The sequence below is a fragment of the Phalaenopsis equestris genome, unplaced genomic scaffold, assembly GCF_001263595.1.
Source record: "Phalaenopsis equestris unplaced genomic scaffold, ASM126359v1 Scaffold210247, whole genome shotgun sequence".
Classification (NCBI taxonomy): Eukaryota; Viridiplantae; Streptophyta; class Magnoliopsida; order Asparagales; family Orchidaceae; genus Phalaenopsis; species Phalaenopsis equestris.
This window is the reverse complement of record NW_018229347.1, coordinates 304,678-317,037: the sequence shown is the minus strand read 5'-3', so window position 1 is coordinate 317,037 and position 12,360 is coordinate 304,678. Positions and strand designations below refer to the sequence as shown.

At 32.7% G+C, this 12,360-nt stretch overlaps 1 protein-coding gene across 3 annotated transcripts in view; it reads right to left on the bottom strand.

The window, feature by feature from the left end:
- LOC110036732 (DNA repair protein RAD51 homolog 3) overlaps window positions 1–11,112 on the bottom strand; it is a 61,344-nt gene extending 50,232 nt beyond the window's left edge. For 2 of the 3 annotated variants that reach the window (XM_020741245.1, XM_020741246.1), the window contains exons 1-6: window positions 10,907–11,107; window positions 8,770–8,868; window positions 1,237–1,359; window positions 867–900; window positions 725–795; window positions 419–645 (exon numbers count right to left, since the gene is read on the bottom strand). In XM_020741245.1, the coding sequence (XP_020596904.1) occupies window positions 419–645; window positions 725–795; window positions 867–900; window positions 1,237–1,359; window positions 8,770–8,868; window positions 10,907–11,018 (666 nt within the window). In that variant the 5' untranslated portion in view covers window positions 11,019–11,107. Of the gene's footprint in view, window positions 1–418; window positions 646–724; window positions 796–866; window positions 901–1,236; window positions 1,360–8,769; window positions 8,869–10,906 lie in introns of all 3 variants that reach the window. The other variant, XM_020741247.1, reaches the window with a different exon arrangement.
- Between the last annotated feature and the right edge of the window lie 1,248 nt (window positions 11,113–12,360).

Below are 12,360 nucleotides of genomic sequence, written 5' to 3'. Positions count from 1 at the left end.
GTGAAATATTTCAGTGTATCTTATCAAAAAAAGTCTAATTGCTTCAAAAAATTTTAAACTTGAACCACACGCACTAAAAAAACCGGGTGCAAGCTATGCATGAAAAGTGTAACAAGGCCCAAAGATTGGTGGTCCAGAAGAAAGTGCAATTCATTAGAAATTTTAAGACGTGGATTTAATAACTCTGCAAAGACACTATTTGCATAATGAATTAGCATAAAATCTGCAAAGTGACTTCTTCAGTAAAACATGATGCAATAGATTGCCCTAAATGTCAAAATTTTTAGCATGCAAAGACTAAAGTAATAACAATAATATTAACAAATGAATCACTTTACTATGGATCTGTGCAAAGCAAGTGCATGTAAATGTTTATAAAACGAAATCAATCAAACAAAATATTTGATGGAAAGCTCACATCCTTGTGTTCTTCAAGAAACTTGTCTAGGTAGTTAATCACAGCTATCTGTTCAGTATAACTACAGATGCGGAAGTAAAGGATGTTAGATAAGAAATGGTCAGGCTGCATCCTTTCCTGGCAATCTTTATTGTCCTTATGAGGGAAAACTAAATTTTCCCAAATATCCATTATGCAGGCTTCAGCAATTTGATAAGCACGTTCAGGCATAAAACTTCCTTCAGTATCTAGAAAATTTTTAGCTATGAGATTACCACAAGTTTGAAAAATGAAAATCTTAAATAATCTGAATAAGGAAATATATACCAATATAGATTGCTTTAGCTCCAAGGCCACCATAAGAAACTGGAATCTGGACATTTACTGCAAGCTGAATCCTGCACGTTACTTTATTAGCTAAATTGCAGATGAGAGTCCACAGAAAAAAAAATACAAAGTAATGGCATACCCTAATTGTGTTTTGCCAATACCGGGAACACCACCTGAAAAAAATGAATATAAAAACACATAATCAAGACTATGTATGTCATTTAATCATTTAATAATAAAACATACATTCCAATATTAAAACAAATACAGAGCATCTAATAAACTTTGCATGAAAAAAGGATTATCTACAATTAATATAAATCCACCAAGTGCTTACTTTAAAAAATTAAAAAGTATGAATAGTAGAAGATCATGTTTGTATATTATATATTTCTAGAAGTTAAATAACCACTTCATCTGCCAAACATTCTTATTGCAGTAGGCCATTGTTTAGTTATGTTTGCCCCAACATTCTTGTAGTTTTGCTATTCAGAAATGAAATTAATTACCTACTTCAGTAACCTCTCCACAATGTATACCACCACCAAGGATGCCATCAAAATCTTCACAACCTGTGCTTATATGCTTGAGGTTTTGTTCATCCGAAAGCATTTCCCATGCAGTTCGAGCCCCTACAGAGATATGAATGCTTTTACTTACGAACAATTTCAAACACCTCAAAATATCATAACATTTATACTGTAGAAGCAAAATTAAACATATAACCACGCTGTTCTCACATATAGATTTTTGTAAGATAAACGAGTGCCTTTGAAATACAAATAGGTTTAAAAAAGAAAAGAAACAAATGCATTTTTCTTTCACATCAGTAATGAACTTTGGACAATGACTATCTATATTTCTCTCCAATCACATGTTCACACAAAATAATCTCAATACTGTCTGAAACTCATACCTAGCCAATCTTTGTTGGTCCCCTACATTCATATGAATGCTTACATTATCCTCAGTGCCCTTCAACTGATCTTACTGCCCCCTACTTTATGTCGTTGGGATTGCATATTTATTTTTTCATTTTTGGTTATTTTAAACATTTTTATCAGAGTTTTTTTTATTTAGTGATCTGATTATAAATTAGTTTCACTTTGGATTTTCATTTTATACTATGCCAGGATGAATGATAAATAAAAGTTCTTTAATACAAGTTCAGTCCTTTGACTCCTAATGTAAAGCATGAACAAGTATTCATAAAATTGTGCCTCGCCAGTTTTTCCTCTGTTTTCTCTTTCTTTAAATTTGACATCTCATTAATTTAATTTTTTTCCATAATATATATTATCTAAACATTCATATTATCCCTACAACAAACCATCACCTACACCTCATAAGTCTTCCCAATGCTGTCCTGCATCAAAGAAACAGTTCCTACATCGTTGAAAATTGATTTTCAATCTCTGTCGTCAATGTCAACAGTTGAATTATTTAGAAGTTCACCCTGACCACAGAAAAATAATCATCCCATTTACAGGCAGGTCTCTTCAACAACATTCAACGAACCCAAACCACATTATCTTCAAAAACGCATTCCAAACTAAAACATCCTCAATTTCCTCTGGGCCCTAGTTGAGACTCTATCTCCTTTCTCATGAATCCCATACGTCAAGCTGCACTTCCCATTGTGCACCTTACACAAGGCGTACCCCTCTTTCATTCAATGAATGGTAACTAAGGCCCAGAAAAACAGAACACCCAACCTTTCTGAATAGTAATTTCAAATAGGCCAGTCTTCTTTATCGAGAAAAAAAAAACCATCCCTTTCCGGCACAATGAAGTGGGATATTCGGCCAAAAAAATATTGATTTCGAATCAAAGTTTTGAAATTCAATGATAAAGGTATATCCCGTCCACTTGAAAGTTTAGATTAAAGCTCTACTGACATAACTTTCTGCCACCAACTTTATCATCTTTCAATGACAATCAATTGTAGGGTGTCTAGGAAAATAACTATAAGAAAAAAAAATCATTTATTGGAAAGCTGAAATCAAATTTCTTATTAATTAAAAAAATACCTAATTATTTAAAACTTAAAATATTAATGAAGAAAAGGATATTTTTTTAAAATAGTGTAAAATTAACAATGATATCAAGTTAATACATTTAATAAACGTAATATTAGTACACAAGAGTTTTTTATCAAGCAGTTACAATGCGTGAACTAGTTGGGATAGCAATTTTAAAATAATTTTACCAACACTGTCATCACCTTTAGAGCACAAAGTAGCATAGCACAGCACAGCAAATCACTATACAGCACAGCAAAACACAACAGAAGGCAATAAAGCTAAACAAAATTTTAATATTTTGTTAAGAAAGAAAAGCTTATTACAAGTTCAAATACTATATTAAAAAGGTTCACTAGCTGTAATTTTTAAGTCCATTTACCATCAACATATTTTTAACTTCTCAAATAATCATGAGTATTGCTGAAAATCCTATGGATCCGTCATTGTTGTCGGTGACAAGGATGCTTGGTTCGGAGCTTTGCTCGATGAAGTCAATGCTGGAGACTCAGAGAACGCCTCGACACTCTTCAACCTCGAAGATTTCAAAGGATGGTGGAGACGGAGCAACAGTTGAGAAATAGAGCTACGGCAGCGAACTCAAACAGATTAAGTTTGTGACTCTGATACCATGTAAAAATCTGGCGAGAATCTTATTTCTTGCTCATCTTCTAGAATTATACTTTACTACAAGTATATCATAATGAATGAAAAAAAAATAGGAATCCCTCCAAATAGGGAAGTACAGAAAAATAGGAAATATAAATAAATGGAAACACGGTTAGGAAAATATATTCTGAGAGAAGGAAATAAATTCCTTCCAAATCAAGTACGCGGATTGGCACATTCTTATAGAGAAAGACCCACATGTGACCATGAATATGAGTATACTCCAGATTCTATGCATTAACATAAACTAGAGCTTGAATAAGTTTGAACTTGTTGAATAGAACATGAAGTTGTCGTCAAGCTTGAATCCAAACACAATTCTAAAATTAGGTATGAATTTACGTCCAAGCATCTCATACTTACTAAACCTATTAGCCAGCATGAGCACACTCAATTTCTTGATTTTCCAAGTCCTATGAAGAACTTCTATAAATTAGGTTGTGTTGCATAGACATTCATGAAGGACTTAACTTTATACCAATATTCATCTTAATGAGCTAGATAATATACATGATGTGTACTATCTGCACTATTCAATTAACTTTCCTTAAATAGGCTATTAACCAATATGATATGCCTGACTTACATTAATTAAAATCATTCGGTTAGTTAGTTGCCGTAGAAAATTTTTTTGGAACCTTAAGACTTATAAGTATGAATTTTATGTTTTCCTCAACAAATCCACTGTGCGCATAATCTATATATCATCAATTTGAAAGCATTTAGAATTTTCTTCTTTATGACTTCACAATATTCCATCGCTTCATTTTTGCAATGCCAATTTTCAGCATAATTTATATATTATCAATTTTAAGTTCCTTCATTATAGTCATTTCACAACATTCTATTGCATTGCTCATTGTTGGCATGACAACAAGACTAGATTATTTTGATTCACTCACAATATTCTATTGCATTATAAAATAATGATTTATCAGTATACTGCATGTTCCTTGTAGTTCTTGAGATAAAAGCATGAATTGTAATTCATATATTTATTCAATGCATCAAAAAAGTACTAACTAAAATACTCCGTATTTGATAATATTGTTAGAATTAAAGACATGACGTTGATGCACTTTATTTTTATTTTAACATGATTTATCTCCATTTATATATTGTGGACTGATTACTTAATATAGTTTAATATTATTTATACTAGAATAGAATAAAATCAGAAAAATTGTCTCTCCCCTATCTTTACCAAGCTTTAAGCTATCTAAATGAGATTCTAGTGTTTTTTTTTTTGTATATTGTACTTTTCTTTTTCGATCGGGTGTTTCTTGTTAAATGTCTTTTATATACTCATATTATTCTCTAATTAATATATTTAGCTGTTAAAAAAAAACTTCAATAATTTGTATTTATGTTTACATAGGCAAAATTTTTTATTTTGTCAAGGGAGGCCCAGACCCAATATAGTTACTTCTATATGAAACCGCTGATATAAGTCTACATAAAGTTACCCTCTAGTTCACTTGAAGTGCAATCCATATGCTTTAATTGTTATGCCACTTCCACTTTAAAAAGTAGAGAACTTAGCAGCCCTTGAGGATTCCAATGCTAAGCTTCTTTATATTACTTGAACTCTATAATCATTTTTAATAATCATTATTTGTGCTACTTTGTTATTTTGACTAAGTCAACAAGCTATCATTTTCAAAGTTATTTTAAACAATTTTTACAAGATATTTAAATTTGTTATTGAGGCTCTGTTATGTTGGTGCCTAAGGGCAATTAAACCTTTATTGGCTCAGCATCAATTTAGTCATTTGTCCTTTATTATTTTTTAATAAAATAGGGCTAATATATTTAGGATAGGGTTATACATCAAATTATGTCATGAGTCTTAGGGTTAGGGTTTCAAAGAAATTTCCTACCTCTTAAATTTTAAGAATTGGGAGAGATCACCTACCTTTTGAATTGTAGGTATTTATCCTTTATGTGTTGTGTTGTTTGTGTTATTGAAGAAAAGAATTTGTTTTGCCCTAATTTTGTGTGAAAATGTGTCAGATCGTAGCAAATTGGTATCAGAGCGTCGATCCTTCTTCGTCGCGTTTGTTGTGAGAAGCCAATAGGATCACGTCCCCTTTGTCGGCCGAAACAGTCGTGTTTCAAAGTAGCCAACAGGGTCGTAGTGTACAAGCGACGCCTTCCATGATCTAGCCACATGGAATAATCGTGATTAGAGCTAGCAAGTAAGAGAACCACAGATCTCCTACGTGGCCTAAGATCGCAATATAAACACTAACCTAAGATTGCCATACAGTGTGGCATGAGCTAGTAGGGAAGAAAATACAAGATCGTGGCGTCCAGAGTCCTACACTAACCTGCATATAGGATATCCATATCACGGTTTTCTGGAGTTTCGCGCGACGTACAAAGATCTGCATTGAACCCACGTACAAGAATTCCATATCGCAGCTTTCTAGAGTTTTGCACGACATCCAGAGATTCGCACTGAGCCCACGTGCAGAGTTCCACGCTGATCGAACCTTGCGATCGGGATCGCGGCACAAGAATTCCTTGCAAATTCAGTGGAAGTCCTCGTGATTGTAAATCATTTTTGGAGTAATGACAATCAAGAAAGTAAATGCCCTTGATAAGAAATTAAAAAAACAGGTGAGCCAAATCAGATCATAAATGGCGGGTTGTTTCTCGTCCATGGAGAGGATATTCACGGCCCTAGAAGAAATTATGAACAAGAACGTGAAGTTTCAAACAAAATCACCTTTGTCGTACATTGCGGGATCAAGCTACAACATCAGAAATAGATGCACACAACAGCAGCCAAAAGAATTTGTGTGACATCAGATCAGTATCATTGCTTTAGGAAAACTAAGAGTTGAAGTATCGAGCGAAGGAATCAGAAGTAGACTCAAGCGACAACACTTTGAAGAAATATGGCAACATTCGAACAGCTAGAACAAACGAAAAAAGGCAAGATCGAATGCAGGAGTCAGGAGCAGATTCGACCAGCATTTTTTGAAGGAAATTGCACAACATCGTAAGGTTTAGAACGTGCAGCAATAAACAAAATGGGATGGCGTGCAATTCAGAGTTAAAGAAGACAGCTTTGAAGAATTTTGGCCTAACAGAATGGGTGGGACCCCAACGAAGTGCTGCGTCCAAATGCCTTTTAGGGCTGTAGCATTCCGTGTGGAAGGCGATTCAAACTAATGATGACAACAAGGCAAGTGGAGAAGAGTAGGGAGAGTTTGTAATGATTTGGGCACTGCAAAGTATTCAAGAGGGAGACAAGACGGAGGTGTTTTCGAGGTGGCCTAAATTTGTGCAAGACATTGGTAACCCCAAAGACTATGATGAGGGTGATTCAGGATGCAGGCCTGAGATTCTTGATCAAATTGCATATCATGGAAGAGATATATGATGCGGAGTTGACAGAGATTACGGGGATCGATAAACTATTGGATGAGTTGTTTGGGGTGGTGATATTCTCCAGGATTGACTTGAAGTCAGGGTAACATCTCGAATGCGATCAATAGATGTGCACAAGACAGCATTTCGAAACAGAGAGGGTCACTACGAGTTTCTAATTAAATAGGAAGGATTGTCAGATGATAACACCAAGTGGGAGTCATACGACCTGAACTAGGAGTAGTTTTTTCTACCTTGAGGAGATGTCTATCGGAAAGAGAGTAATAATATGACGGTGCCTAAGGGCAATTTAAATTTTCTTAGCTTAAAGGTAATTTAGTCATTTTTCATTTTTATTGTTTAGTATAAATATGGATAATATGTTTAGGGTTAGAATTATGCATGACACTTTGTCATGAGTCTTAGGGTTAGGATTTTGGAGAGATTTCATACCTCTCAAATTGTAGCATTTAGGAGAGATCGTCTACCTTTTGAATTGTAGGTATTTATCATTTATGTATGGTATTATTTGTTTTATTGAAGAACCCTAAATTTTACATGAAAATCTGTGTTGAATTGTATAAGGCTTCTAATCCACAATGAGTTCCTTAGGCTTATCAAATTATGCTAAGTTATAAAAAATGATTGAAAAAAATTCTTCATCATATAGATTTTAAGTACTTAACTCCACCTGTGAATCATAAACTAGAGCCAATTAACTGTCTAATTGATCAAAGTCCATTTGTGAGTTAGCTTGGCCTTGGATTGATAAGTGGCTTGCGAGTTGAGCTCAATGAGCTAATAAGCCAAGCTCGTGCTAGTCCTAACTTGATTTGTTAGTTCGTGAGTCAATTCTCTTAAAAAATATTAATATAAAATACAGTCAAAATACATAAGAATTAAAGATTTTATCAATAAATTACTAAAAATACTTAAAAATTTATATTTTACATTTTATATCTAGTGATTTTTTTATCATTTATCTCCTAATTGTTCACTCCATTTATCATTTTATTATAATACTAGCTTGACTTAAAAATGTTTTCTCTCTTCTATGATAAACAAACCAACTCGTAAGCTAACTCAAACTCATAGAATTAAACTCAAGCTTGATTAATTAATCAAGCTCATGTCAAGGGTAACTCGAGCTCAACTCGACTCGTTTACACCCCTATAGACAATAGAATCACACCTCGCTAATGCATTTCTTCCTCGTCATCTCAGTCCAGCTTCTCATATATCTCAATCATCCCTTCTCATTTAGCTATCTTTACTTTATTATCGCATCAAGTAACCATCTTAATTTATAGGACATCAAAAATATTGTGATGTTTCAACCAAGCATTCATCTCCATTGATCTCAATATAACATTGATAATAGTCCTCCATAAAAGCTCCAGATGCATGCTCATCGCATCCCTTCTTTGCTTCAATATATAATTCAATCTAGCTGGCACCACAATATCGATACAGGACAAAAACTATCAGGTTCAAAATGTTTAAAGCATTACCTTTATGTATGCTCATTTGTAATTTGTATATCAGCAGCTTAGACAATTATTAAATACTTCAAAAATAATAAATCCATAAAAAAGAAAGGCACAAATAAAATATTGTAGACCTGCTCACACACATAAAACAATGCAAAAATAACAGGAAAAAGGAAATACAACTTTTTTTAATAGATTCAACATGTGCAGATCAAGGACATCATAGAGTTAAATGAGAACATTTCAAGTTGAAATGTGAAAGAGGTAAATGATGTATTTTTATAACATTAGAAGTTGAAAAGAATTGAAAGATACATAGCACATACAATTTAACTATATAGCTATTAGTAAATATCTAAAGCAAAGAACAACTAAATAGAAGCCAGCTTTATAAAAGCTGCAATGATGCATTGTACTATGTTAATGTATCCCAACAGAACTTGAAGCACGGCAGAAGCAAAAAATTAGTTAAACAGAGATATACCTTTCAAAAGTGCATGCGTGCCTTCCAAGCCCATAGCTCTAGAGCAATTTAGAGTAATTTTAATGATATCCATAGCTTCACAATGTGGAATGATTAGTTCTGTACATGACTAAAGATGTTAAATATTGAAAAAAAAATGCTAGTATATAAAGAATATTAATCTCCCACATAAATAAAAAAATTATGACAAAATCATAGACCCACAGCTCATGCAAATAATGAAATTACACAAAATTGAAAAACATTAATGAAATTAGATGCTTAATTCTTGAAGTATGCAGCATTAATCTCATCAAAATATTAGAATAAAGAAAGAAACTACATGTGCTATTTCGTGATGTTGCCAAATCAACTCCCTAACTAAGCCTTTCATGCATATTGCTATTGTTCAAAACCAAAGTAAAAGATGTGCCTATGTTCAAATCTTGGGGGAAAAAGATGAGATTAATTAGCTTTTCTATAGACGCGCAATGAAAATTTTAGATAAGAATGGTGCATCATAATTTTTCTTCTACACTATGTTTTAAAAATTCTGGGGAAGATAATAAAGTACTAAACATCAAAGGGATTTAATAAATTAGCTATTGAGTTGTATTCTCTATTCACTACAATACAAAATTTTCTAGTGCCTTCATACATACCTCTATCACTTGGGCAATTTTTAGCCATCTAGTCAAAATAAAAAAGTCATAAATTGATCAATATTAGAATCAGGCAATTCATAAAAAATTAGAGTGAGCCTTTGGCTCACTAGTACAACTGTTGAATCTAACCAATTCTAGCCAGTTAAGTGAGAATATGGTTTTGAATATGGTGCAAACCAACCAAAAGACCAATTTACAGTTGAACCATCAGGCCGACCAATCCAACCAAAATTTTAAAATCATTTGAAGTACAATAATAAATGTCCATTATCAATGTCTTTGATAATTGCCACTTACCCCTCATAAATACTCTCCAAAAATAATTCAAACTTGCCCCCCAACCACCTCCTCTTATAATCAAATTTCTGGGAGAGTGGTATTTGTGAGGAAGTTCTTACATAACATTCCCACAAGGAAAAAAAAATCTACATTACCCGCAATAACATTTAGAATATTTCTTTTTCTACAACAATGTTATAGGTAGGATTGTGCATTTCGTTTGTTCAACTGGTTTGGTTGAAAATTTTGTTAAACCAATAAAACCAAACTAAATTACAGAAAAAAAGGGTTGTCTAACAAATAAGTAGACCAAATCAAACTGAATTGCAATATAGTGTAGTTTATTTCGTTTGGTTTAGTTAACCAAACTTTTATTCTGAATAACAATGATAAGGAAAAATTACCTATTCTAGATCATGATCATAATGATAATATCACAAGGAATGCTATAACAGCAACAAATAAAAATAAAGATAAAAAAAGGGAAATCAATAAATCAAGTTCAAGCCTTACAAGTTTTTTAGACATTTAACTGATTTTTTTTTTTTCAAACCGAACCCATAATTGTAATCCATATAAATTTTAATCTGAAACCAAAAATTGAACAACGATTTCATGAACTAAACCAAATATATTAGGTTGGGTTCTCTTTTTCGTTTAAGCCAACTATTGCACAACCCAAGATATACCCAGTTTCGAGCTCTGCTCCAAACAGACCCAATGACACTCTACAAACGGACCCTAAGACAAAATAGTCCAGGCCTATTTGCTCGAAATGTAATATAAAAATATCAATTGAGACGAGAAAGCTAATCATATTCAGAAACCATACCAAGGTCCCAAACCATCCAGCATAAAACTTCAAACTATCTTTTCAGAGAACAAATGCTAATCAAACCGCACCTTCATTGCAAGTAACTAAAATTCTAGGTCTCAACCAGCCAGGAAGCCCAATAAACCGGGCAATCTTTGTCCAGCTTTAGAAGAATTATACAGCATAATTCCAAAAATTACACAGCTAAAAATTAAGCAATCGATTTCCTGAGAAGATAGCCATCTCTGGCAGTTTGAATAAAGTTTCATTTTACAGTGGCCATCAGCCATCAGGCCAGCGTATTATATTGCATCAAGCAAGAGTATAGAATAACAACATGCAGAATAAAGAAATCATTGAAATGCAATGTACAGTGGCCAGTAAAGGAGAGCGACTGTACCTTGGGCAAGGCGGGAGGCGGAGACGCCAATGATAGACAAAAGAGTGGTGTAACCAGCGGAGATAAGTTTCTCTTTGTGAGAGGAAGCGACGGGGAGGGCAGAAACCTCCATGGGAACCGAATGGGATCTCCTTCTCGTCGAAAAATTATTACAACAGTACTCGTAAGTACAGGTAGAGTTGTGCGGAGTCAATGAAATTAAGCCGGATTTAGAGATTCGGTCCCCTGACACAAAAACATAAGAGAATATATTATTCTGGTGTTATTATGTGTTATTCAGTTGTTATTATATTCTGAAAATATTATCGGTGTTATTATAACACAATAACACATCAATAATATTTGAATAACACATAATAACACATGAATAATACACAATAACACCTGAATAACACGAGGGGAATATTTCTTGTGCTATCGGGCCGATCACATCTACGGCATAATTTTATTGGACTTCGCATGTAACTCAACGTGCGAAGTCCTGATGTAATATTTTTTCCTTTTCGCCTGCTCTTCAAGGCTTTGAAAACTATTAGCGCATTCACAAGCATTGGAGAAATATTTGCGAAATATTTACGTACGGAAAGCGTACGCAGAGTTGCGTACATTTTAGCTTATTCGGGCATATGCAAATATTTCTCCAGGCACTGGTGTGGTGTAACCAGTGTTCTCATAAAAAAACACATGCATAACACCTAAATTTTTTTTTAAACTTGTATCACCCAATCATTTCTTTTAATTCTTAATATATATATATATATATATATATATATATATATATAATTGAAGTATAGATGTTAGATATGTATTTTTTTCTAAAACAAAACAATGATAAAACCTATTAAAAAAAAGACTAAGATTCGATATTAGACATCTTAACTCTCCTTTTAAACTAAGCGGTCATTTGGGACAACTTTTAATTTTTTTTTATTTATATTTTTACATAAAACAAAAAAATGTGATATGATATAATATGTTAAGTTGTTTTTAAAAACACTAAAAATACTTTTACATGTTTAGTATTTTTAAAAACAAATAATTTTGTTCCTCAAAATAAAAAAATAAAAACATACAAAAAAATATATTAAACAAATATATTTTCAAAATAAAAATAAAAATAGAAAAGACATTTAGTTACATGGCATGCAATTCATGTGCATTTACATATCTTACACCCAAATATTCATGTTTATCTACCTACGACTCATTTCTTTCCTTTCACATCAAATCAACCACTAACTATTGTTGCTCACAACTAAAATTCACCTTTTCAGACATAGGTAGTGATATGTGGAAGTTTTATTTTGAGATATATAAATATATAAGAATTTTGTGATGTATGTTAATTCTCCAAAATAAAATTGATCTCAATCAACACAAAATTCTATGAAAATGTGTCTATAAAAATAATCTAATAAGATAATGGTCTTGATATAATTTCTTAAATCTTAAAA